The 27,839-nt window shown below is 45.7% G+C and overlaps 1 protein-coding gene across 1 annotated transcript in view; it reads right to left on the bottom strand.

Annotated features, from left to right (window-relative positions):
- The window catches only part of kcnab1a (potassium voltage-gated channel, shaker-related subfamily, beta member 1 a), a 319,323-nt gene that overhangs the window by 71,637 nt on the left and 219,847 nt on the right, over positions 1-27,839 (bottom strand). The window contains exons 6-8 of the mRNA XM_038815181.1: positions 15,849-15,893; positions 7,296-7,339; positions 4,215-4,301 (exon numbers count right to left, since the gene is read on the bottom strand). Of these exons, the coding sequence (XP_038671109.1) occupies positions 4,215-4,301; positions 7,296-7,339; positions 15,849-15,893 (176 nt within the window). The remainder of the gene's footprint in view (positions 1-4,214; positions 4,302-7,295; positions 7,340-15,848; positions 15,894-27,839) is intronic.

Raw genomic sequence — 27,839 nt, forward strand, 5'->3', positions numbered from 1 at the left:
CAGTGATCGGAGAATCCAGCTCATTGTCAGTGAAAGGAATCACAGAAGGTTTATAGAATCTGGATAAAGGTGGTGATGCAGAGAATTCTACAGGATCAGTCCAAAATAGAATGCTTTGATAATTCTGAAGCAGCGGAATCATTTTCTGACTAATTCATTCATGATATCCATTCCCTCACCTCTTGGGCGAAATTCTCTGCAGACCGTCGTAACGCTGATTTCCGGCGAGAAAAATCGGTGTAGATGACTCCGGCGTCGGGGCCTTCTTTTAGGCCGCTATTCTCCGTTCCCGGAGGGGCCAGCAGCTGACTGACGCGATACGCGTCAGTTTCACCAGCTGCGGAAGTGGTGAGACCCGGCGTTTGGGGGGGGGGGGGGGGGGGGGGGAGGAGAGAGACAGACCGGCATTTTGGGGGGGGGGGGGGGGGGAGGGGGGAGGAGGAGAGAGACAGACCGGCATTTTGGGGGGGGGGGGGGGGAGGAGGAGGAGAGAGACAGGACCGGCATTTTGGGGGGGGGGGGGAGGGAGGAGGAGGAGAGAGACAGACCGGCATTTTGGGGGGGGGGGGGAGGGAGGAGGAGGAGAGAGACAGACCAGCATTTTGGGGTTGGGGAGGAGGAGGAGAGAGACAGACCGGCATTTTGGGGGGGGGGAGGGGAGGGAGGAGGAGAGAGACAGACCGGCATTTTGGGGGGGGGGGAGGGAGGAGGAGGAGAGAGACAGACCGGCATTTGGGGGGGGGGGGGAGAGAGAGAGAGACCGGCATTTGGGGGGGGGGGGGAGAGAGAGAGACAGACCGGCATTTGGGGGGGGGGGGGGGGGGAGGAGGAGGAGAGAGACAGACCCGGCATTTGGGGGGGTGGGGGGGGAGGGAGGAGGAGGAGAGAGACAGACCCGGCATTTGGGGGGGGTGGGGGGGGGGGAGGGAGGAGGAGGAGAGAGACAGACCGGCATTTGGGGGGGGGGAGGAGAGAGACAGACCGGCATTTTGGGGGGGGGGGGGGAGGGAGGAGGAGGAGAGAGACAGACCGGCATTTGGTGGGGGGGGGGGGGGGGGGGGGAGGAGAGAGAGAGAGAGACAGACCCGGCGTTGGGGGGTTTGCGGCGTTGAGTTGAGGAGAGGGGGGGTGGGTTTGCGGCGTTGAGTTGAGAGGGGGGGGCGGCGTTGGAGGGGGGTAGGGGTGGTGAAGGGGGTAGGGGTGGTGAAGGGGTAGGGGTGGTGAGGGGGGGGTTGGGGTAGGGGCAGCGGCGTGCAGAGGAGGGGGGCGACGGATGCCCGGGGCCATCGCACCGTCGCCCCCCCTCTGCACGCAGCTGCCCCTACCCCAACCCCCTCCCCTCACCACCCCAACCCCCTTCACCACCCCTACCCCCCTCAAACGCCGCACCCCCCACCCACTAACGGAGGAAGGGGGGGAGGAGGAAGGAAGGGGGGAGGAGGAAGGAGGGGGGAGGAGGAAGGAGGGGGGGGAGGAAGGAAGGGGGAGGAGGAAGGAAGGGGGGAGGAGGAAGGAAGGAGGGAGGAGGAGAGGGGGGGGGTGTGGGTACCGGCCTTCAGAGGGACGGGGGGTGTGGGTACCGGCCTTCAGAGGGAGGGGGACGGGGTGTGGGTACCGGCGTTGAGAGGGGGGTGTTGCAGCGATGAGGGGGGGTTGCGGCGTTGAGGGTGGAGGGTTGCGGCGTTGCGAGAGATGGGGGGGCGGCGTTGGAGGGGGGTAGGGGTGGTGGGGAGGGGGGTTGGGGAGGGGGGTAGGGGTGGTGGGGAGGGGGGGTAGGGGTGGTGGGGAGGGGGGTAGGGGTGGTGGGAAGGGGGGTAGGGGCTTTGGAGGGAGGTAGGGGTGGTGAGGGGGGTGGTTGGGGTAGGGGGCAGCGGCGTACGGGGGGGGTTGCGGCATCGGGGGGGAGTTGCGGCATCGGGGGGGGTTGCGGCATCGGGGGGGGGTTGCGGCATCGGGGGTGGTTGCGGCATCGGGGGGGGGGGGTTTGGGGGCAGCGGCGTACAGAGGGGCCCGTGGCCACGTCGGCGGGACTTCGGCCCATCCGGGCCGGAGATTTGTGGAAAAAAATATATAATGAAATCCCGCCGGCGCCAGCTGTTTTCAGTGGCTGCCGGCGGGATTTGCACAGCGCCGGTTTTTGGCCGGTCAGAGAATTAAAAAGCCTGCGGGAGCGGGATTAACGCCGCTGCCGTCCGATTCTCCGACCCTGCGTGGGGTCGGAGAATTTCGCCCCTTGTGCCTGACAGATTGTGTAGAAAATACAGTTCTTGGCTCATTATGCTGTGTAGCTTCAAGCAGCCACCTGGTTGCTGGGATTCCAATTGTACCTCCATATTTATGGTGAAGTCACATGTCTAGCCCTGACTAGTACTGGCAGCACCGTCTCACAGTTCATAGCCAGATCTCGGAGAACAGTCGAACACCACTGATATTCTCTACTTGTGAACTACCAGAGGAATGTAATATCATTGCTGTATCCTTCCAGAAAAAGCACATTTAAAGTTTTATTGTACAGCCTGACAAGTAACAAATGAGATAAAACGAGAATCGATTAATTTCGGCACATATGATTAATTAATGTCAGAGGTTTAGTGGTGTTTTTTTTAAATAGACTGGGACAGCTTGATTTTTACCAAGCTGTTCCTATTTGGAGGTTTCAACTTTATCATTCTGAAGATGATACCAAATTAGGTGGGAGGGTGAATTTTGACGAGGATGCAGGGATCCTACAGCAAGATCTGGATAGGTTGGGTGAGTGGGCAAACCAATGGCAGATGCAGTATCATTTGGATAAGTGTGAGGTCATTTATTTTGGAAGCAAAAACAGCAAGGCAGATTACTACCTGAATGGTTGTAAATTGGGAGAGGGGAGTGTGCAGTGGGACCTGGGTGTCCTTGTGCAACATTCGCTGAAGGTAAGCATGCAGGTGCAACAGGCGGTAAAGGAGGCTAATGGTATGTTGGCCTTCATTGCAAGAGGTTTTGAGTATAGGTTTATAGGTTTAAGGTGCAAGGGGCAAGGGTTAGAGTCGATGTACGAGGCAAGTTTTTTTACACAGAGGGTAGTGGGTGCCTGGAACTCACTGCCGGAGGAGGTGGTGGAAGAAGGACGATAGTGACATTTAAGGGGCATCTTGATAAATACATGAATAGGATGGGAATAGAGGGATACGGACCCAGGAAGTGTAAAAGATTGTAGTTTAGTCGGGCAGCATGGTCGGCACGGAGGGATGAAGGCCTGTTCCTGTGCTGTACCTTTCTTTGTTCTTTGTTCTATAGAAGCAGGGATGTGTTGCTGCAATTGTACAGGGCCTTGGTGAGGCCACACTTGGAGTATTGTGTGCAGTTTTGGTCTCCTTCTCTGAGGAAGGATGTTCTTGCTCTCGAGGGAGTGCAGCGACTGATTCCAGGGATGGCGGGACTGTCATATGAGGAGAGATTGACTAGGTTGGGACTGTTCTCGCTGGAGTTCAGAAGAATGAGGGGGATCTCATAGAGACTTATAAAATTCTAACAGGACTAGACAGGGTAGATGCAGGGAAGATGTTACCAATGATGGGTGGGTCCAGAACCAGGGGTCACAGTCTGTGGATTCAGGGTAAACCATTTCGGACAGAGATACGGAGACATTTCTTCTCACAAAGTGAGCCTTTGGAATTCATTACCACAGGCAGCAGTTAATGCGAAAACTTTGAATATATTCAAGAGGCGGCTGGATATAGCAGTTGGGGAGAATGGGATCAAAGGCTATGGGGAGAAAGCAGGATTATTGAGTTGGATGAATGGCGGAGCAGGCTCAAAGGGCCAAAAGGCCTCCTCCTGCTCCTATCTTCTATGTATCAATGTATCTATGAATCAGGTCTTTATCTCAAGCCAGCAGCAGTACCAGGCGCCGGAATGTGGCGACTAGGGGCTTTTCACAGTAACTTCATTGCAGTGTTAATGTAAGCCTATTTGTGACAATAAAGATTATTATTATTAGTAACAAGAAGCCACAAGTTTTACTGTGAGGAAAGACACTTTTATAAGTGCTATTGGTGTAAGTTGCAGTACTCCTGTTAACGATGGTGCACCACAATACAAAGCAAATGAAGCCTGATTTGAAACTGGCCTTGACTGTGGGACAGTGATGTGTGTAAGCACAATGCAGAGACATCAGATGGGGCAGCAGCTCCAGCCAACTGCACTTGATTATCAAAACATGTGTCACTGACCTTCCATTGGGGTATTGGTGTCTGGACGATTTGCAAATACAACATCGACGTACTCGAGCTGCATTCTCTGCAGAGAGGCCTTTAAACCTAGGAATAGTAAACATGCTCAGTTCTAGCAGTCAGAAGGAGCATTCAACCAAAAGTGAAGCCAGGCACTGAGATTAACTGTTCAGTCCACTGATGGGAATCTGCCACTGTCAATGCTCAACATGTTCCACATTAAATCAACCAAATCACATTAAATAACAAACCAGCAATACACTGTCATCAGCAACACTCACTGAAATAATACCTCAAAAGTACTTTTTGAATTCCTGTATAATTAGGTGTCTGACACGTTTAAGATGATCGCACAAATTCTGTTCAACAAACACAAGAAATAATATTGGGTGACACAGTGTACGTTGAGGAGCTGGATTTTCAATCCAGGGTCAAGAACCAGACATCTGGAACATTTCTGGGTTTGAACCTTGCACCACCACAGCTTCAGCAGTGCAACAAGATTTTTTAGATGCAAAGTGCCTAATTGGCCAATTACTGTGAGTTTGGTGGCCAATTATCAGTTATAACTGAGTACAGCATCAATCAGACAATGGTACTTAGGTTTGATGTCAAAAGTGAGTTGAGCGTTAAATAGAGGTGGTGGGGGGGGGCATAGTTAAGGGAGAGGATTCTTGAGTTGGAGCAATTCCATCTTTTGTGAGGTGGGGGTAATTGGTGGTGTTGGAGAACCTTTGTTTGAGCGGGTGGGTGGATCCTAGAGGGAGAGAGAGAAAAAAAAGCTGTTGAAAAATGAAAATGAAATGAAAATTGCTTATTGTCACAAGTAGGCTTCAAATGAAGTTACTGTGAAAAGCCCCTAGTCACCACAATCCGGCACCTGTTCGGGGAGGCTGGTACAGGAATTGAACCGTGCTGTTGGCCTGCCTTGGTCTGCTTTAAAAGCCAGCTCTTTAGCCCTGTTTTTAACAGTTACAGGCAGAAAACTCTGGGAATCGACCATCGAGGTCATGAAAGTTGCCACCGAGACAGGCTTTGGAAAAGGGTTCTAAACAACTGTCCCCAACAGAAGAAAAATTGCTTGATTAAATGCAAGTATTCCCTTTGCCTGTTTGTGTAAGCGGAAAGAGAACTGCATGTTCATGTAAAGTGTTGTTAAAGGGAACTAGGGTGTTAAGGTTAAGAAACTGTAATCTGTTGGTGTTAGAGCTGAAGTAAAAGTTTAAATATTGTTTTCTTTTAATAAAGTTTGTTTATAAAATAACTAACCCTACTTCTTACATTATCATTGCTGTAAATAATTATTCTTTCTGCACCGCATTAAAACTTAAAAAAGTTATGGCATCTGGTCCAGTCCCTTCGCTGCTGTTGAGAACTGATCAGATGTCCGTAACACACTGCTTGTTCCCCTTGCCTCTCAATTGATCATTTTAAATTGCTCCCCTGAGTTCTGTCAATGGGTTCTTCAGTGTGTTCAACCAATAAGCCAGTTAATTGGAGGTGTGCAGGCTCCTGACTCCCTGCTTCCTATTCCTATGAAAACTGCATGGTGTTTTGGGGGCAGTGGGATCCAATAAAGTCCTTCTGGAATATGGGGCGGAAATCTCCCCCCCCCCCCCCCCCCCCCACACGCCGGGTTGGAGAATCGTCAGGATGCCGCGCGAGTCCCACCACGCCACCCCGGCACCCGCATGCGATTCTCCCACCCCCCCCAAACCAGCGCGGCGAGAATCACAGCTGGCCGCTCGGCGAATCGCCGCTCGCTGTTTGCAAAAGGCGAGCGCCAATTCTCCGGCCGGATGGGCCGAGCGGCCGCCCCAACACGACAGGTTCCCACCGGCGCCGTCCACACCTGGTCACTGCTGGCGGGAACGCTGGGGGGGGGGGGGGGGGGGGGGGGCTGTGGGGGGGGGGGGGGGCCTGCACCGGGGGGGCCTCCGCATGCGTGGGTCACTTCATTTACGCGACACCGGCCGCGTCATTTACGCAGCGCCGCTTTTTACGCGGCGCCAAGGCCCAGCACGCGTAAAATACGCGACGCCGCTCCTAGCACCCCGGGGGCGGGAGAATAGGGGGCTGAGAGCGAGCTCCGACGCCGGAGTGAAACACTCCGGTTTTCACTCCGGCGTCGGGACTTTGTCTCCATTTCAGAGAATCGCGCCCATGGTTTTGAAATTGCATCCATGTCTGTTCTTTACCCAGCTAACATTTGAAAATCCAGCCCCTAATTTGAAGAAATAGCAGAGGAAATAAGTTCCAAAAAAAATACCATAAAGCATGTTTCAAGTTTAAATGTACAACATAAAGCTCCATCTGGGGGTTGAATACAGTTGTTTATTTTACTCCGAGTTTTCCCACTGGTTTTTTCATGAAAGGCACAGGAAAGTAAATCTTTTCATTCATTTATTAAGATCTGGAGTTACTCCTAAATAGTACGTATGTCAGTTTGACAGCTATGTTTCAGCACTGAGTGTCTGAATTGACTGTCATCTAACCCTGACAGGGTTGTTCCTACAGTTTGTAGCTAGATCCCTGAACACAGTTGAATACCTCACAGTGCAAGGATGCTTCATTTTAGAGAGAGATGGGAAATGAAGTGGCATTGTTGATTGAGCCCATGATAAATATGATTCTGGCCAGCTAAATTGCAAACGCTATAGACTGACTTATTCTGCTGAAAACAGCCGGGTTGGCCGGAGAAATGAATAAGTTAAACTTCTTTGCTTCTATATTCATATTTTTTCTTTATAGGTATTTTGCACAAAATCTGAATACACCAACCCACACGACATAAAAGAGTTGTCACGGCCATATTTCATCCAGCAGCCCATGAGTGGGAGGAACCATGATACAGATACAAGACCATCACAAAACCACAACTGATCATTATCTCTTAACGATCCTGTTACATTATTTATACCCACTCTTTACTAAAATATATAATTCCAGCCTGACAGCTAAATAGAATTCCTGATGGTAAATTAATGGGGAATAAACAGCTTCACAAAAACAGAGGCAAATTTTCAAAGGTGAATATGCAAAGCTGGTGAATGATATTCGATCACACACTGTGATACGTACCTTCAATAATATGTTTTCGAGAAAGGCCTCTTTCAGTCTCAGCCCTGTAGATGACATCAAATACAGATCAGTATATTGTACTTCCCCATAGGACACAGACAATGAATAAGAAATCATCTGACAGTCTCAATTGTTGAAGGTTTCGATCAGGTTTTCTTCCAGGCCCTTATCCCCAAAGGAAAGTTATTGACCGACAAGAAACTACATATTCTATGCGGCTGTTCAGAATGTGTAAGTTCTTTTTATTGCTGTTGGTTGACTTTGGAATGTAAATCCAATGGATACAAATCTGGGCCCAGCATCAGAAGGGCACAATAACTGCTCTTAACCAATTACAGGTAATTTATTTTTGTTTCAAATTCCATTCAACTGCAAACAAGTCAATACAGGGCGGCACAGTAGTTAGCACTGCTGTCTCACAGCTCCAGGGACCCCGGTTCAATTCCTGCCTCAAGTGACTCTGTGTGGAGTTTGCACTTTCTCCCTGTCTTTGCGTGGGTTTCCTCCCATAGAACAAAAATGTTTAGGTTGGGTAGATTGCCCATGCTAACTTGCCCCTTAGTATCCCAAAAAAGGTAAGATGGGGTTCTGGGGATAGGGTGGAGGTGTGGGCCAAGATAGGGTACTCTTGCCTAGGGTCGGTGCAGTCTCGATGGGCTGAATGGCCTCTTTCTGCACTGCAGGGATTCAATACTTTCTGTAATTCTAAATATGTGTATATAGATACTTGTTCATGAGTTTCTGAACTTGGTGAATGAAGTGGTGCAGCATCAGACTCCCAAACTCAAGGCCAGAAATGATCTCCCTCAAGCAGGGTCAGTTAGTTGGTTTCCAAAAGGCTCCAGATGTTCAGGAGGCTCCAGATGGAACACCACACAGAGGGAAATGGCGCTGACTACCTCTGCCATTCAGATTGGGCCTCCTATCAACTGATCACAAATTGGCTGCTATTTATTTTCAGCAGTTCTGTTTATGACTGCAGGCTCTTAATCAATGGTCAGGCGTCCCAGCTCATCTTATATTCCTGTAAATGCAGAAAAACATTCATTCTGAAAAGAAAAGTTTGAAAGAACAAGATGAATGATGGATTCATTTGCAAAAATACAGCCAAATTTAGATCAAGCCATTCAGATCACAGTCGAATTTTCTAGACTGTAGTAGGGAAAATGGAGCCTCAGAGATAAACTTAGGGCAGTAAGGAAAAACCTGCCTGGAAAGAGTTAAATCGACAGTCTCCAAGAAGCTAACCACATTAGCATAGTACAAGCCAGCAGGCCACAAGAAACACATAACTAATAGGACAATGATCAGCCTGGCTCCAGCCTGTCCAGAAAAGACATGGTATAGCTATATACATGCAAATATCAGGGACATGGAGACGATTACCACCCATCACGGACCGATTGTTTAGACACGGTCCTTTGTATTACCCAGCAGGTGGGCAAACTGTACCTCCGAAACGATTAGGAGCAATGTACATAAAACAATGTATCCGCATCATCTCATCAGGAATAACTCTAATTCCATCACGTTGTCAATAATGATAATCGTTTGCATTGCACTATTTGAATCACTCATATCATGTCGAATCATTTTGAATCGCTCTGTATCAAGCCTAAACAGTATAAGAATTGCGTGGGGGCTTTGTGGGACAGAGCTTTCTTGGACCGAGCTATAGTTAAGACGGCTGGGTTTTAGCTCTCCCGCATGCATGTGGCAAATAAAACTGTTTTGTTAAAGTTTCATACGTTCGGAAGAACTCGACTCATTTAACCCCACTGACCCCTCTTTGGGCATGTCACATTACGTTGGGCATATTTTTCTGAATGTACGTGATATTCCATTTTACAGGAAGTATAATTTACAGAAATACTTTAAGGATACAAAATAAACCTAGTCTCTTTTGGTAATTCTTGTTTGGCTTTACAAGTGAGTACATCAGGTGCCCCGATGTTTGGGGCAGAAATACCTCACTACATGGTCCCAATGGTTGCATGGGATCATGTCTATTGGGTCCCTCTGACACTTGCCTTACTGGAATATGTGGTGCCATATGGAGGACAATGTAATAGCACAGGGCAAATGGATAAACGCGCTGGCATCTTGCACATTTTGGGTCCTGTCTGCCCCAAGGCCAGAAACTCTGGCCACTACCTGCAATTGAGTTGTGAATGCTTTATCCAGGTTCCCCCCCCCACCAGCCCTGACCTCGGCCATGCTACTTTAAGCCGCCTGAGCTCCTGAAATAAAAACTTACTTGCAGTAAGTTACTTACTACTTTGGTGCTGCTTGGTCAAGTCCCCATTGGTAGAAACCAGATAGGTTAATCCACATTCAACAGATCAAATGGACCAGCACTTCCTAGATACCATGCCAATTAATCTCTCTTCTTCTCTCCTTTTCCCTCACACAGACACCATCTCCTGTAAGTTCCCATCCGTTTCAGCAAGAGACATTCTCCCTCTCCAATTGCCCTGGCTTCATGTATTATGGGTGCAATTCTCCCCCCTCCACGCCGGGTGGGAGAATCGCAGGGGTGCCGGGCGAGTCCCGCCACGCGGCCCCGGCACCCACACGCAATTCTCCCACCCCCCCCAAACTGGCGCGGCGATATTTACGGCTGGCCGCTCGGAGAATCGCCACTCGCCGTTTGTAACGGGCAAGTAGTGATTCTCAGGCCCGGATGGGCCAAGCGGCCTGCCCAATACGACGGGTTCCCGCCGGCACCGACTGCACCAGGTCGCTGCCGGTGTGAACAGCGCAGGAACGCTGCGGGGGCGGCCTGTGGGGGGAGGGGGGATCCAGCACCAGAGGGGCACTCAAAAGGGGTTTGGCCCATGATCGGTGCCCACCGATCGGCGAGACGGCCTCTCTGAAGGCACTCCTTTCCTCTGCCGCCCCGCAAGATCATTCCGACATTTTTTGCGGGGCGCCCGCAGGGAGGACGGCAACCGTGCATGTGCGGGTTGGCGCCGGCCAACCTGCGCATGTGCGGGTGATGTCATTTACACGGCGCCAAGACCTGGCACGCGTAAATGACGCGGCGCCGCTCCTAGCCTCCCGGGGGTGAGAGAATAGGGGGCGAGCAGCGACCTCCGATGCCGGAGTGAAACACTCCGGTTTTCACTCTGGCGTTGGCACTTAGACTCCCGATGGGAGAATCTCGCCCATTGAATTAGATTTCCTTCATATTGATGGATTACCACCGGTTGGGACTTCCCATTACATGGGGAAGTGGAAAGTGAAATGCTCAGAAAATGTATTTAAAGGCATAGGGAGAAAGGATCACTATGTGAAAGTTTCTGTCTGGGCACAGACACCCTTGATCGTTTGTTTTGAAACTCCGAGGGTATTGTGTATACATTAAGCTTCTCAATTCCTGCCCTATATTCACAAATACAGTAATGGGTTCTTCTGTATACCAGCACCACAATTGTAGAGGCACTAGTTAAGGAATTAGAAGGGGATCAGGGGTTATGGGGAGAAGGCAGGATAATGGGGATGAAAAATTATCAGTCATGATTGATGGAGCAGACCCGACGAGCCAAGTGGCCTAATTCTGCTCCTATGTCTTATGGTACTACAAATCTAATGCTATTTTTGATAAATGCTTATAACTTAAACCTGAAAATCTTAAAAGACCACGTCCTGTTCTCGATTAATTCCACCCAAGATTTCCCTGTCTTTTCCAGGATCCATAGGGTTGTTTCACTTCTTCTGGGACCAAACCAAGGCGTGCCAAAACTCCTAGGAATTCACTTTACTTCCCTGCAATATTGCTGCTATTCTCCAAGGTATATGATTCTTTGGGATGTTTCCAGCAGCATTCAGCTAGGTGACTCGCTAATTCTATTTAAACACCTCACAATTATAAACAGCCCAGCTCATGCATGCCTTCACTGCCTTCTTGCTTGGCAATCTACACTTCCTGGCAGATTTCTTTCTCTGTTTGCTTGAAAGCTGCTTTCAGGCTCCCAATAAATTTCCGTGAGAAAGCATGTAGATAAACACGAAACATGAAACAGCAGCTCCCCATTTAGCCCATCTCCATAGCAACATAGCATACTCGGGAAGTTCTCAACAGAAATATTAATTAATTATCTTAAATTAGCCCATTTAAAAAAATGACCTGTTAATTCTTTTATTTTTGATAAATTTAGAGTACCCAATCCATTTTTTCCAATTAAGGGGCAATTTAGCATGGCCAATCCATCTACCCTGCACATCTTTTGGGTTGTGAGAGCGAAACCCACACAAACACAGGGAGAATCTGCAAACTCCACACAGACAGCGATCCAGAGCCAGGATCGAACCCGGGACCTCGGCGCCATGAGGCAGCAGTGCTATCCACTGCGCCACCGCGTTGCCCAAAATGATCTGTTAATTCTGTGACCCACATTAATAATTTATTTCTCCAATGGAGTTAATGGCCCTCTTTCCAGACTTGCTGTAAACAAGAAAACCTCTTGTTTACAAAGGTTCTTTTAGCTTCTTTGATCTGGGAACAAGATGAATAATTTAAATCCTTTATTGAAATAACTGTGGACCTCCTATCCTTACCAGGAGCTCTGGAATGGGTCATCCATTGTTTAAATTGGCTCACTTTTAACTTTGACCTTATTAAATAAAAATGGGCTAATTGCCCCAGATTTGTATACTAGTAATTAACGAAATACTTCAAGTTATCTACATTAAAATTCAATTCTTAAACTAAAAGTTATTTCCTAAAACAAATAAATTATGAAATCAGATATGAAGACAAGGAATTGGGAATGGAAGATGATCAAGTCATTCTCCCAGAAGGGTGACCACTATTGGCTGGGGAGGTACCTTACAGAAGATCAATGATTAGGGAGCATTGACCTGATATACAATCATTGGAGATGCTTCACATGAAAATAACTGTGTTGATGGGGAAGCTATTACACCCATCTGCAACACATTGCAAGCATTTACTATTTCATGTGTAATACCCTGAAAAAGGTGTCAGTTCAGGGGTTATGTGATGAGAAGGTGACTGTAGGAAGTACCAAGGACATTGATAGTGGTAGCTAGCACTACTGTAATTGATGACTTCCGGATCAGCCTTGCTCTGAAAGATTTACAGGGCTTCCAGGACTTAATGGGGCAATTCAGTCTGATCTCACACTGACCAGTGGTGCATCTGAGCCTGTGCCCAGGGTCAGAAAAAATGTTTAATAGACAAGGAGGAGTCTGGAGAGTCAAATAATGGTATATTTCCAAAAGGAGAGTTGCTGGGACTACTCTGCAGCTCAGCTGCTACATGGGCCGGTTTTTATGGCAACGGAATAATGAGCCGCTGATGGGCCAAGGCCCCTCATCTGGAGAGCTTGTACTCCATGAGGCTCATAGGGAGATTAATCGGGTCATCCCTGTGGATCTCATGGGGGTTATAACATCCCTCCACCCGAAGTCCGTAAGACTCTCTGAAGAAGGGAGTGCAGGAGGATGTCTACTTCTCTATCACAGCCTGCACCTCCTGTGGCTGCGGGGCGAGGTCAGGGCCGGGGGTGGGGGGGGGGGGGGGGGGGGGGGGGGCTGTAGAGTGACGGAGAATGTAGTTTCCATGATGACCGTTTGGAGAGTACAGCTGGCTACTGATCCCCAGAATCCTCGACTGCCTGGGTCTCCATCTCAAAGTCCAAGTCCACCACCTCTTGCATCTCGGTGTCAGGGCCCCCAGGTGGCCATATCCCCAGGCCCCATGTGTCAGGGCAATGTGTCTGGAAGATGGTTCCTCTAGTGGGGTATGTCCCAACACTGGCTCCTTTTACTGAGATGATTAAGATGTTTCTGCACTGTCCGCTTGCAAGTCTTTACTTGGCATGAGGCTGGTCCGGTCTGTTGTATCACAATCCAACGGACTTACCTGAAGTTCCGGACGTACACTGGGTCCCCTGATTAGAAACCTCTGGTCCACCTCCGTTTGCCTTGGCCTCGCCTTAGCAGATCCTGACCACGTTGCACTCTCCCGCTAATATTAAGGAACATGAAGCTGAGGTGGGTCCCGAGCCTCTGGGGCATCAACAATTACACCAGTGCTACACCCATTGTGGTGTGCTGCATGGTTCAGTAGTTTAACAAAAAAAACGTGCTAATCTCGTTTCCATGGATCCTGTGGTCTGTTTCTTCATTCCTCGCTTGAAGGTCTGTATCGCTCGTTTGGGCAGCCATATCTGGGGCCCTGCAGATGTGCATCACCCTGTCTGCCTTCACAAAACGTTCAAACTCATCACTGGTGAATGGGGTACCATTGTCCATGACTAACACCTCCGGGATGCCATAGGTACTGAAAAACAGCCATGCCTTCTTGACAACAGCCTTCGCCGTGGTGGAAGACAGCCGATGGACATCCAGCCACTTGGAATGGGCATCTATCATGAGTAAAAACATGGTCCCTTGGAAAGGCCCAGCAAAATTGGCATGCAGGCGCACTCAAGGCCAACCTGGCTATTCTCACGGAGGCAGCAAGGTGGCTGGAGGGAGCTTCTGATGCTCCTGGCATGTGGTGCATTGTTGGGCCTGTCGTTCGATCGCACCATCCAGGCCAAGCAACCACACATAGCTGTGGACCAGCATCTTCATTTTTGACACCCCTGGGTGTCCGTTGTGTTGGTCCTGGAGTATGGCCTCTCTGGCTTGGCTTGGGACCACAACGCCAGCCCCCACAGGTGGATGTCATCTTCCACACAGAGTTCCTACATCTTGGCTTCAAAGGCCCATAGTTCTTCAGGCCGCTTCCGTTGCTAGCCCATGTAAGACAATGTGCCTTACTTTTACCAGTACCGAGTCCTGCGTTCAGTCGCGTATCTGGGCAGCGGTGACCAACAAGGTGTCCATGAAGTTAAGTGTTGAAATTACTTCACCAGCAATTGGTGATGACAGGTTCGTGTTGGCAGCGGGAACCGGCTGAGCGCAATCTGCGTGCCTGGGCAATGCTTGAAGACGCACCCACGCTACTAGCAATAGGGCCCATTGCTGTATCTGAGCAGATCCTATTGGCGGGTTTGCCAGCCCCAGCAGAGGATTGTGGTCGTTCACAATGATGAATCGACACCCAAAGACACATAGATTTCTTCACCGCGAATACGACGGTCAGCCCTTCTTTTCCGATTTGGGTGTAAATGGGTTCTGCAGCAGCCAAAGTTCATGATGTGTATACGATCGGTCTTTCCTGTCCATCAGCTAGGAGGTGGGATAACATTTCCCCAATTCCGTAAGGCGAGGCATCGCATGCCACCAAAAGGGCTTTAGAGGAGTTGTAATTAGTCAAAAGCCCCGGCGACATTAGCTGCTGCTTTATCCTGGCGAAGGCTTCTTCCTGGGGCGCTCTCTATGCCCATTCTTGCTGCTTCTTCAGCAATGTGTGTAGTTGAGCAAGGGTGACTCGAGGCCAATAAATTTCCCATAGTGGTTTATGAGACTTTGTCGTGTTTTCCGGAGTCGGGGCTTGTTTTATCCCATCCTCAATGCCAATTTAGTAGTCAAGGAGGAGCCCAGGAATGAGAGTTAAATAATAGTTAATTCCTAAAAGCGGAGTATTTACATGCAGCAGTCCAAATCCCAGCCAGGACGACTGCAGCTCGGTTCCTACCTGGTCCGGCTTTTATGGCAATGAATTAACAAGCCCACCGATGGTCCTCCGCCCCTCAGAGGGGGAGCTCGTACTCAGCGAGGCTCACAGGGAGATTAATCGGGTTGTCTCTGTGGTCTCATGGGGGTTATATCAGAATGCTAACAGCCTTTCATGAGAAGGTCAATGCACTGCCTTTTTTTCAGCCCTTACCAATGCTCGCATGTGAAGGAGATTCAGGCTTGGATCCAAACTCCTTTGCCCAAAAGGGAGATGACTGGACGGCAGCGTCAGCTGTTTGTTTGTCAAGAGTCACTTTAATTCCTAAATGCTGCAGAAGGATGAGCCTAACCGCCCATCGCTCAACCCTATATTTGTAATGGAGCATGTCATTGAACCTGAGTAAGTACCTTCAGCAAGGACAAAGTTGTAGTGCTAAGATGTAGATGTAATTTGAATGTTTGAAATTGTTGACTTCATTTGGAAAAGACTATTAAATATATATTTTTTAATTTTGTGACTGCATAGAGCTTAGAGATCATCGGATTGCAGAGAGATCTGACAGATAATAGACTGAATAAGGAAACGTATTTAGCATGACTCACGCTCACTAACTTTGCTGACCTATTAAAGGAGTCCATGAGTTAAATAGTTAAATACTGTTGACTCCAATAAATTCAATCCAATACAGCAAAATTAATTTCCGGGATTTTCTGTCCCCCTCCCCGTTTCCTACCCTGGATGCGGCGTGCCATTGGTTGCTGGTGGGACCCCTTATGCATGGCTCATCCACACTGGTACCAGGGAACCTGCTGCCAGGGTTTGACTTCGGAGGGACTGGAAGATCCCGCCAGTGGGAGGGGCCAGAAAATCCTGTTCTACATTTCGCTTCTGAATTTGTAGAAAAATAGATCCAAAGGCAAAGAAACAGAAGACAGTCAACTTTAACGAGCACTCACTTTCCTCCCCAGTATAGCTTAGTTGTTATCACCAGGCTTGATCGTCTGAAAGAAAAAAAACACAAAATTATCTCAATCACATGCACAAGAAAAGAACCCCAAAATCTAGCTTGGGCACTTTTACTGTTTCCATTGAAGACTAAACGGATTGTTATAAACTTTAAATCAGCCATAAATATCTTAGCGGCATCAACGGTATCACTCACCGTTAGCAGTCTGAGTGTTACCTTCATGAGTTTTGATTTGCACAGTTCTATACCTACTTGTATGGGATCACAGCACAACGTACAACAATAGGATTCTCTCCCGACCTAAATTGAATGTTTGAGTCTTCTACACAATCTTCTTTGAAGACCAAACAAACACTTGAGATTAGGCCGGATATACATCAATAAGCTGCTTTATCTTACAGTAAAATTAATTATATACAAATAACACTTGCAATCAAAATCATTTGATTCAATTGTTACAACTTTGCATCATGTGAAAGTACACTGTATGGAACATGTCACATTTCCCTTAACATCTTATTTGGTTTGGAAAACTATAAATGTATTACCTCTATTCAAGAAAGGAAAGAGGCAGAAAGAGGAAACTATAGTCTAATACCTGTCATTGGGAAAATTCTAGAATCCAGTATCAAGAAGGTAATAGCAGAACCTTTCGAAAATCATAATACAATCAGGCAGAGTCGACACAATCAGGCAGAGTTGACAGAGTTTTGCAAAAGAAAAATCAGGTTTAACAAGCAGGATGGATAAAGGAGAACTGGTAGATGTAGTGTATTTTTATTTCCAAAAGGCATTTGACAACATGCCACATAAAAGGTTACTAAACATAATAACATGATGTTGGAGAGATATATTAGTGTAAGAATACACCCAGGGGGATGGGAACCGATGCAGGAAGTTGGAAGGTAGTAAAACAGGGACAGAAGCAAAAGGAAGTAAGGGGAAAAGTGCAAGGCAGAGAAGACATAGTCAAAAATCTAAAAGGGCGACAGTACAAGGTACAGTGACTGAGGGGAGCTCAGTGAATAGGCCCAGTAATAACAAAAGGAATAAAACTGGAGATGTTAAGATTCAAAACAGAGGTAAAAAAACCAACATAAGTGTACTTTACCTGAATGCTCGTAGTATTTGGAATAAAGTAAATGAGTTGATGGCACAAATCATCGTAAATGACTATGATTTAGTGGCCATTACTGAAACATGGTTAAAGGATGGTCACGACTGGGAGTTAAATATCCGAGGGTATCAAACTATTCGGGAGGACAGAGTGGATGGTAAGGGAGGTGGTGTTGCTCTGTTATTTAAGGATGACATCCGGGCAATAGTAAGGTGTGACATCGGTGCTATGGAGGATAAGGTTGAATCCATTTGGGTGGAAATCAGGAATAGTAAGGTGAAAAAGTACTGATAGGAGTAGTCTATCGGCCACCAAATAGTAACGTTATGGTGGGGCAGGCAATAAACAAAGAAATAACTGATGCATGTAGAAATGGTACAGCAGTTATCATGGGGGATTTTAATCTACATGTCGATTGGTTTAACCAGGTTGGTCAAGGCAACCCTGAGGAGGAGTTTATAGAATGTATCCGCGATAGTTTCCTAGAACAGTATGTAATGGAACCTACGAGGGAACAAGCGGTCCTAGATCTTGTCCTGTGTAATGAGACAGGATTGATTCATGATCTCATAGTTAGGGATCCTCTCAGAAGGAGCGATCACAATATGGTGGAATTTAAAATACAGATGGAGGGTGAGAAAGTAAAATCAAATACTAGTGTTTTGTGTTTAAACAAAGGAGATTACAAGGGGATGAGAGAAGAACTAGCTAAGGTAGACTGGGAGCAAAGACTTTATGGTGGAACAGTCGAGGAACAGTGGCGAACCTTCCAAGCGATTTTTCACAGTGCTCAGCAAAGGTTTATACCAACAAAAAGGAAGGACGGTAGAAAGAGGGAAAATCGACCGTGGATATCTAAGGAAATAAGAGAGAGTATCAAATTGAAGGAAAAAGCATATAAAGTGGCAAAGATTGCTGGGAGATTAGAGGACTGGGAAATCTTTAGGGGGCAACAGAAAGCTACTAAAAAAGCTATAAAGAAGAGTAAGATAGAGTATGAGAGTAAACTTGCTCAGAATATAAAAACAGACAGTAAAAGTTTTTACAAATATATAAAACAAAAAAGAGTGGCTAAGGTAAATATTGGTCCTTTAGAGGATGAGAAGGGAGTTTTAATAATGGGAAATGAGGAAATGGCTGAGGAACTGAACAGGTTTTCTGGGTCGGTCTTCACAGTGGAAGACACAAATAACATGCCAGCGACTGATAGAAATGAGGCTATGACAGGTGAGGACCTTGAGAGGATTGTTATCACTAAGGAGGGAGTGATGGGCAAGCTAATGGGGCTAAAGATAGACAAGTCTCCTGGCCCTGATGGAATGCATCCCAGAGTGCTAAAAGAGATGGCTAGGGAAATTTCAGATGCACTAGTGATAATTCACCGAAATTCACTAGACTCTGGGGTGGTCCCGGTGGATTGGAAATTAGCAAACGTGACACCACTGTTTAAAAAAGGAGGTAGGCAGAAAGCAGGAAATTATAGGCCAGTGAGCTTAACTTCGGTAGTAGGGAAGATGCTGGAATCTATCATCAAGGAAGAAATAGCGAGGCATCTGGATAGAAATTATCCCATTGGGCAGACGCAGCATGGTTTCATAAAGGGCAGGTCATGCCTAACTAATTTAGTGGAATTTTTTGAGGACATTACCAGTGCAGTAGATAACGGGGAGCCAATGGATGTGGTATATCTGGATTTCCAGAAAGCCTTTGACAAGGTGCCACACAAAAGGTTGCTGCATAAGATAAATATGCATGGCATTAAGGGTAAAGTAGTAGCATGGATAGAGGATTGGTTAATTAATAGAAAGCAAAGAGTGGGGATTAATGGGTGTTTCTCTGGTTGGTAATCAGTAGCTAGTGGTGTCCCTCAGGGATCCGTGTTGGGCCCACAATTGTTCACAATTTACATAGATGATTTGGAGTTGGGGACCAAGGGCAATGTGTCCAAGTTTGCAGATGACACTAAGATGAGTGGTAAAGCGAAAAGTGCAGAGGATACTGGAAGTCTGCAGAGGGATTTGGATAGGTTAAGTGAATGGGCTAGGGTCTGGCAGATGGAATACAATGTTGACAAATGTGAGGTTATCCATTTTGGTAGGAATAACAGCAAATGGGATTATTATTTAAACGATAAAATATTAAAGCATGCCGCTGTTCAGAGAGACTTGGGTGTGCTAGTGCATGAGTCACAGAAGGTTGGTTTACAAGTGCAACAGGTGATTAAGAAGGCAAATGGAATTTTGTCCTTCATTGCTAGAGGGATGGAGTTTAAGACTAGGGAGGTTATGTTGCAATTGTATAAGGTGTTAGTGCGGCCACACCTGGAGTATTGTGTTCAGTTTTGGTCTCCTTACTTGAGAAAGGACGTACTGGCGCTGGAGGGTGTGCAGAGGAGATTCACTAGGTTAATCCCAGAGCTGAAGGGGTTGGATTATGAGGAGAGGTTGAGTAGGCTGGGACTGTACTTGTTGGAATTTAGAAGGATGAAGGGGGATCTTATAGAAACATTAAAAATTATGAAGGGGATAGATAGGATAGATGCGGGCAGGTTGTTTCCACTGGCGGGTGAAAGCAGAACTAGGGGACATAGCCTCAAAATAAGGGGAAGTAGATTTAGGACTGAGTTTAGGAGGAACTTCTTCACCCAAAGGGTTGTGAATCTATGGAATTCCTTGCCCAGTGAAGCAGTTGAGGCTCCTTCATTACATGTTTTTAAGATGTGGAGATGCCGGCGTTGGACTGGGGTGAGCACAGTAAGAAGTCTTACAACACCAGGTTAAAGTCCAACAGGTTTGTTTCAAACACGAGCTTTCGGAGCACGGCTCCTTCTTCAGGTGAATGGAAAGGCTTGTTCCAGAAATGTTTATATAGACACAGTCAGAGATGCCCCGGAATGCGAGCACCTGCAGGCAATCAAATCATCAAAGATGCAGATTGATGATTTGATTGCCTGCAGGTGCTCGCATTCCGGGGCATCTCTGACTGTGTCTATATAAACATTTCTGGAACAAGCCTTTCCATTCACCTGAAGAAGGAGCCGTGCTCCGAAAGCTCGTGTTTGAAACAAACCTGTTGGACTTTAACCTGGTGTTGTAAGACTTCTTACATGTTTTTAAGGTAAAGATAGATAGTTTTTTGAAGAATAAAGGGATTAAGGGTTATGGTGTTCGGGCCGGAAAGTGGAGCTGAGTCCACAAATGATCAGCCGTGATCTCATTGAATGGCGGAGCAGGCTCGAGGGGCCAGATGGCCTACTCCAGCTCCTAGTTCTTATGTTCTTAATATGTTTGAGAATTTCTGTATAAGTTTGCTTAAAGAATGCCTGAAATTCACTGTTAAATATGTATTGCTAATGAAGGAGTTTACTGTGGTTGTGTTTACCTTTCATACATGTAGATTTCTCATGAGTTAAGAACAGTTGTACGCCACTTTTGAAAATAAATGAGGCCCTGAAGCAAAAACAGATGTACGACCAAATATCCTGGGGCTAAACACAGGAGGGTCACAGGAGAAATAAAACATAGGAATTAATCCAATGGGACTTGGACCAATCAAAGACTTATCATGCCTCCTGGAGACAAATCAGATACCTCAGAAGAATCAGGCATGAGGGCAATTGCTGTGCAACTGAAGGATATAATCAGGTTAAAAACCATTAACAAGAGAAATCTCTTTTGAAGTGGATCAGTCCTAGTCAGATCAAATCCAATCACTTCCAGTCAACCTCATCTGACTAACTAGGGGGTATATTAGCAGTCACTATGTAGTACAGAACTCGAGTATTGCTGACTAAAGAGACATGCTGTCAAAGCTTTTCACTTTGCATTCATCAGGACAGGGAACGACTGTCCCTGAGACTCTTGTTTAATTCAAAAAGGTGCAATGCATGGAATGTTCTTTCTGCTTGCAGAGGAGAATTAGTCAGGCTCACACTGTGACTCACTTATGCTTGCCATAAGCTACATATATTCAAATGCAGGGACATGTCCTCTGGTTTACAGGTTAATTCCTCATGGTAATGCCTTGACCAAACAAAGTCAATTTGCCAACCAAACAGCACCCTTTCCTCATGCAATATAAATTGTTGTTCCGTCTCAAATTTGGCATTCTTGTATCTGTCCTGATGAATGCAAGACAAAAACCATCAACGGCACGCCTATTTTTCTCAGCAACAACTGGTTGCCCATAAAATTGCTCTATATTATTTTTAAGTTTAATCTTTTGGCAATAAAGCTGTTGAATGTGCAGTGAAATTGTGTCAGTTGTGATTCTCAATCTAACGGACATCATATTAGCATGGAGAGAGGACTCATTAACTAACAGAAAACAGAGTCAGTACAAATGGGTCATTTTCAGACAGACAAATTTTAACTAGTGGAGTGCTATTAGGATCAATGCTGGGGCCTGAACTATGTACGATCTTTACCAATGACTTGACTAAAGGGGCCAACTGTATTATAGACAATTTTGTAGATGACACAAAGCTGTAAGGAGGATACAAAGAGTGTGCAAATGGAGAAGTGAAGTAAGTGGGAAAAGATTTGGCAGATGGGTGTCCTTATACACATGCAGGTTCAACAAGTAATTAGGAAGACAAATGGAAACATTGGCCTTTATTGCCTGGGGTGGAATAAAATTAGGGAGGTCTTGCTATAACTGTACAAGGCATTGGTGAGACCACATTTGAGTACGGTTTAGGTCTTCATACTGAAGGAGAGGAATACTTGCATTGGAAGCAGTTCAGAGAAAGTTCACAAGGCTGATTCCTGAGATGAAGACATTGTATTACGAGGAATAACTAAGCAGGTTCAGTCCAATACTCATTGGAGTTTAGAAGAGTGAGACATGATCTTATTGAAGAATATATGTTTCTGAGCGGGCTTGACAGGGTAGATGATGAGAGAATGTTTCCCCTTGTGGGGGAATCTAGAACAATAAGGAGCACAGTTTCAAACTAAGTAGCTAGATTTTTGTCTCCTGGCTTGGAGCAAACCAGAGTTGGGAGGGTCAAAGTGGAGGCACGCGGACCAAAGGCTTTAAATTTCCCTGACAATTCCCACCGCCTGCCATTTTCATTGGATCCAGATCATAACAGGTCGGGACTTGAAGCTCACTTAAAGCGATATTGGGTTTACAATTTAAATCCCTGCTGGAAATTCAAATTTCCCTGTCTTTGGTGCTTTCATGTCAGCAAGTGGTTTCCTGGAGCCTTTGGGAGCCGCTCCAGATTAGTCAATTTGTGACTAATTCAAATTCGCCTGTGCCAAATGTAAAATCCAGGCCCATGTTTCAGAACTTGTTTTTAATTGCATCAATACACTGCGTAGGTTTTCATTAGAGTCATATTTTGTTTTGGAGGCAGCGTACTCAGAGGCCAAGAAGATTGTGGATCACCAGGAATTGGAGAAAAACGTGGACAATATTCAGGCTTGGGTTGATAAGTGGCAAGCAATGTCCATCACTAACAAGAGGGAATCTAGCCATCTCTACTTGACATTCAATGACATTACAGTGGAAGAATCCTCCCCACTACTAAACATCCGAGGGGTTACCATTGGCCAGAAACTGAACTGGATCAGCCGTATAAATACGTGGCTACAAGAGCAGGTTTGAGGCTTGGAATTCTGCAGCAAACAACTCACTTCCCGACTCCCCAAAGGCTGTCCACCATTGTCAAGGCACAAGTCAGAAGTTTGATTGAATACTCTCTACTTGCCTAGATGACTGTATCTTCAACAACACGCAGAAGCTCAACATCATTCCAGACAAAGCAACCCATTGATTGGCACTCCATCCACCACCTTAAACATTCACTCCCCAATGGCAGTAGTGTGTACCTCTGCAAGATGTACTGCAGGAACTCACCAAACCTCCTTCGACAGCACCTTCCAAGCCCATGATTTCAAACTGGAAGGACAAGGGCAACAGATGTATGGGAACACCACCACCTGCAAGTTCTCCTCCAAGTCACACACCATTCTCACTTGGAACTATACCGCTGTTCCTTCACTGTCACTGGGTCTAAATCCTGAAACTCTGATTGGAACAGCTCTGTGGGTGTACCTACCCCAGATAGACTGCATGATTCAAGAGGCAGCCCAACAGCACCTTTTCAAAGGCAATTAGGGATGGGCAATAAACGGTGATGTAACCAGCAGTGCTTACATGAACAAATAAGTCATAAAAAGTGTTGAGGGGGGAGGGATTCAGCTATGTAATGTCAATGAATTTTAGGGGGAGATGGTCAGATTCTCTCTTGTTGGAAATGCTCCTTACCTGGCATGTGTTTTGTTCTGGCTTCTTGAAGCCACACTTGGTCAAATGCTGCTGTGATGTCAAAGGCAGTCACACTCATCTCACCTCCCGAGTTCAGCTCTTGCTGACTGGATCAAAGTTTATAGTTCAGGAGCTAAGTGGCCCTGGCTGAACTCAAACTGAGCATCAGTGAGCAGGTAATTACTGTGCAAGTGTCACTTGACAGCTCTGTCAATGACTCCATCCACCAATTTGCTAATGATCGAGACTAGGTTAACAGGACAGTAATTGGCCGAGTTGTGTAGACACGACATACCTAGACAATTTTCCACATTGCTGTGTATATGCCAGTCTTGCAGCTGTACTGAAACAGCTTGACTAGGGCCACCATTTTGTGAAAATGGCAACCAAATAAGCCTATACATTAATATGCAAATTAACTGGGGCCAATTTTCAACTTTTATATGTAGAAAGGGAAGTGTTGTTGAAAATACAGGAAAATGTGTCATTTGAAACATGGAAGTCTGGCAATATCTGGTCTGAGAGAAACATGAGGGGATATAGGGAAAGATCCCACAAAAGGTTAATAGCAGCTGCAAAGGACAGGATTATAAAATGCAGATTCTTTCTCACAAGCAGGTTCAGCAAACGCACAGGATTCTTGTATTAAGCTAAAACAATAGCTCACACCTTCATTGAATGTAACTAGCTTAGGAAGCATCTGGAAAAGCATGGATGAGAGTTTCAATTGAATGAAGTGACGAATGTTTAAAACAGGCAGGTCTTTCAAGTCATAACCAAGTGAAATTTTAGCATACAGCTAAAAGCAAAGGTTTCACACCTTCATTGAAATTAACTCTCTTAGTAAACAGCTGGAAAGGAAAGGATGATGTTCAGTTGAATTTGGTGTCAATTCTAAGTGTGAAATTCTACTAATACCAAGTAAATTAAAAGAAAATTGGAGACAACCTGTCTACGAGAAACATAATTTAAAGTCAAAATCAAAGCCAAAGTTATGAACTGGGGACAATTGGAAAATTAAACTATTGAAATGACAGGTATTAAAAGTAACACCACTATTGAAACCAAAGCATTTTTGAACATCACAAAGGACAATGTAATCAGATCTGAGAGGTGAGGTTATGCCCAAAATGAATACTTAGTTGTATTAGAATGTTTAGATCAATGATACGTTTTACAATCAAAATGAAATAAGCTAACTTACAATAAAGTCGTTAAAACTTAATAACTGTTCGAAAGAGAATATAAACCCGAAGAAAGGGAACAGCCAGCAGAGCCAGCTGTCACAGCTCGGTACATGGGAAGGATAGGACACAGCAACCGAGCTCACCAGCAAATACACCTAAAGAAGACCAGATTTTAAAAAAATTGATTGTCAAGTTGGGCCTGAAGGTCCCTTCAACCAACAAGAAGGATCCAGAAGCAAGATCTTTTTACCTTTCTGTAAAGAAAGTATTTGCAGCTTTTAAAAGAAAAATTATAATAATAAAATAATTTAAAAGTTTTAACCTGAAACAGTGGTTATTAGCCTACTTTACTTACTGAGCAACGCAGGACCCAGGACATCGATGCTACTATGGGGTAAGTAGGTAAAATACTTTGGTGAAGGTATGGGTTATACCGGGGGATAACTTGAAACTATTGTTTGACTTGAATAGCACCCACCGAAGCCTGCATCGGAGTCAGGGAGTGAGAATCCCTGTTCACCATTTAGAATATCGACCCTTTTTATATAGGGGGAATTCTAAGAATAGTGGTGAGTTTTAACTTCAGAAGTTAACGATTGATAATCAGGGTGAGAGGGTACCTCAGCCCATGATAATGCCAAGGCACATCTTATGCAATTTAGGAGCATAGAGCTGCTGTATTATGCAAATTGAAGTCTAATGGCAGTTGTGAGACCCTGTTTGCAAACTTCAGCTGCAGATTATTTACCTGCTCCCTCAATTGTCTCAACTGGGTAGGGCAGCACGGTGGTGCAGTAGTTAGCATGGTTGCCTCATGGCGCCAAGGTCTCAGGTTCGATCCCGGCTCTGGGTCACTGTCCGTGTGGAGTTTGCACATTCTCCCCGTGTTTGCGTGGGTTTTGCCCCCCCAACCCAAAAGATGTGCAAGGTAGGTGGATTGGCCACGCTAAATTGCCCCTTAATTAGAAACAATTAATTGGGTAGTTTAAATTTAAAAACAAAATTGTCTCAACTGGGGCTGTAAACTTAAATGGACACAGAAAAAAATCCTTATAGATCTCTATTTGTCCCCAGACTAAGCTATGCTCTTTATTACTGAGCAAATGTTTTATCTGACCTGCTCTTTTGCCACAAACTCCATTTCTCTTTATCCTAGCTTTTTCTTTCTTTGGAAGCTTACATTTCTGAATTTTATCTGGTGTCTTTTGAACTACACTTACTCAGAATCTGTTGTGCGCCTTCCCCTAAGGGCATTGACGAAAAAAGATCTTGTCATGCATAAGGTTATGAGCACAAATCCAAGTTTCACCTCATGGTGTAGTGCACTTGAACTGTGCCACCTACCCAGGCCATATGTTTAAAAACACTGTTTTACAAACACTTACATAACTACATCTCATAAACTATGAATGAATCTCATTTACAGAAGCCTCATTAAAAAATCATTCTCGTTAATGTTCTGTTTCATGGACTGAGGTTCATTATGTCAAGAAATAAACCCAAACTATAACATACTGATTTAACATTTCAGTTACGGGGCCAATTTTAACACCCAGCTGGTTCCTGGCAGGAAACATGTCGATGGGTCAAAAGTGGCTTTTAGCCCAGGAAAAATTGGATAGCCAGGGACCCAGCTGCCGTCACTCAGGGAAATGTGGTGTTTGGGGTTCTGGGAGCATCTTCGAACGTGGAAGGCAGATATTTCTGAGCAAGGGGCCTCAACTTGCTTTCTGGAGCCCAGAAATGCAATTCTTCACAATGAATAATGGCCTCTTCTGTCTCCCAACATGTTCGGACAGCTCTCACCCCGGTAGCAGAAGCTGCTCAGGCCACAGTTCAAATGGCGGGTTAGGGCCCAATGACGTCATCCATCCACAATCTGCATCGTTAAGGAAGGATCTCACCAGCTTTAGATGGGGTGCTGAGCCGTCTATCAGGAAACACCAGTAAGGATCAGAAATGGCCAGCTCCTGGCAGGGTTTCTGCAGTCATTCTGCAGTTTTCAACTTCTTTCCAGAGACCCAGTGGGTAGGGTTAGATTCTGGTTATATTTGTTTTAAAACTGGCAATTTATTTAAGTACGTGGGTAAGTCCACTTTATGTTGTTCAATGTTTCTTCTTGTTTTAATACAACTTACTCATAATTACTGTTATCTTAATATCATACTTAAGGAAATATATTTAATATTCCAAAAATAGAAAAAGCAACAAATAGTGACTTGTTTTGGTTCTTACTGTAATTAAAGTCATTGGTTGTAAAGACAAGCTGAGGTAAGTATGCTGTGACAGCCCCTTTAATAGTTTAGTTAATTAATGCACAGGAAAAGCATTGATTAGTAGGTTTCCTTAATCACCATGGCAAATGGAAAGGAGTGAATTAATCAAATAAAGCGGTGACCCAGCATTTATCTTAATGAACTTGCTATCTCTTCTGAAGTTCAGACCTGTGATCTGATGTCATGGCAGCAGCTGACTGAAAACCAAATTACATTAACCTTGCAGGACGGAGTGCATTACTCCAAACGTTAGACGGCAAATGGCAGGTCAGCCTTTTTTGCAAGGGGATAGGAGTACATAATAAAGAAGTCTATCTGGAGTTGTTCAAGGTTTTGGTGAGACCAGAGTTGTGTGTGCAGTTTTCACCTCCACATTTAATAAAATATATATTTGGCCCGAGGCGGTAGGCATAATGCAGGTTCACGCAATTGGTCCCTGGGATGAGGGGGTTGCCCTATGATGAGAGGCTGAACAAATTAAATCTATTTTCTCTGGAATTTGGAAGAATGAGGGACGATCTTATTGAAATGTAGAAGAATCTGAAGAGGCTTCTGCTGGTCGGACAATCTAAAATGCGGGGCACTGTATCAGAGTAAGTGGACAGTCATTTAGGACTGAGATGAGGGGAAATTACTTCACTCAAAAGGGTTGTGAATCTTTGGAATTCTTTGCCCCGGAGGGTTATGGATGTTTCATCACTGAATTCGTTCAAGGTTGAGATCGACAGATTTTTGGTCCCTCAGGGAATTAAGGGATATGGGGAACAGGTAGGGAAGTGGGATTGGAGCCTAAGATCAACGTGATCACATTGAATGGCGGAGCAGGCTCGCCAGCTATATGATCTACTCCGGGTCCAACTTCTTGTGTTCTTGTTCACAGCTTTCAGAAAATTCACTAATACATCCACTGGTACTCAATGAAAACTTAAATCCATAATGCAAAACCACAGCAAGGTTGTTTGAACATTACAGCTAGTAATTAACCCTCTTTGGTAAAATGACAATTCTGATTTCTGATAAACTGAAGTTAATAACTGATTCCCAAAGGATTTATACAGAGAAAAAAACAGTAATAGCTGCCCTAGCTAACCTTTACTTCACCCAGCTCAGTAAACTTCATCTCT

The sequence above is a fragment of the Scyliorhinus canicula genome, chromosome 13 (genome assembly GCF_902713615.1).
Source record: "Scyliorhinus canicula chromosome 13, sScyCan1.1, whole genome shotgun sequence".
Lineage (NCBI taxonomy): Eukaryota > Metazoa > Chordata > Chondrichthyes > Carcharhiniformes > Scyliorhinidae > Scyliorhinus > Scyliorhinus canicula.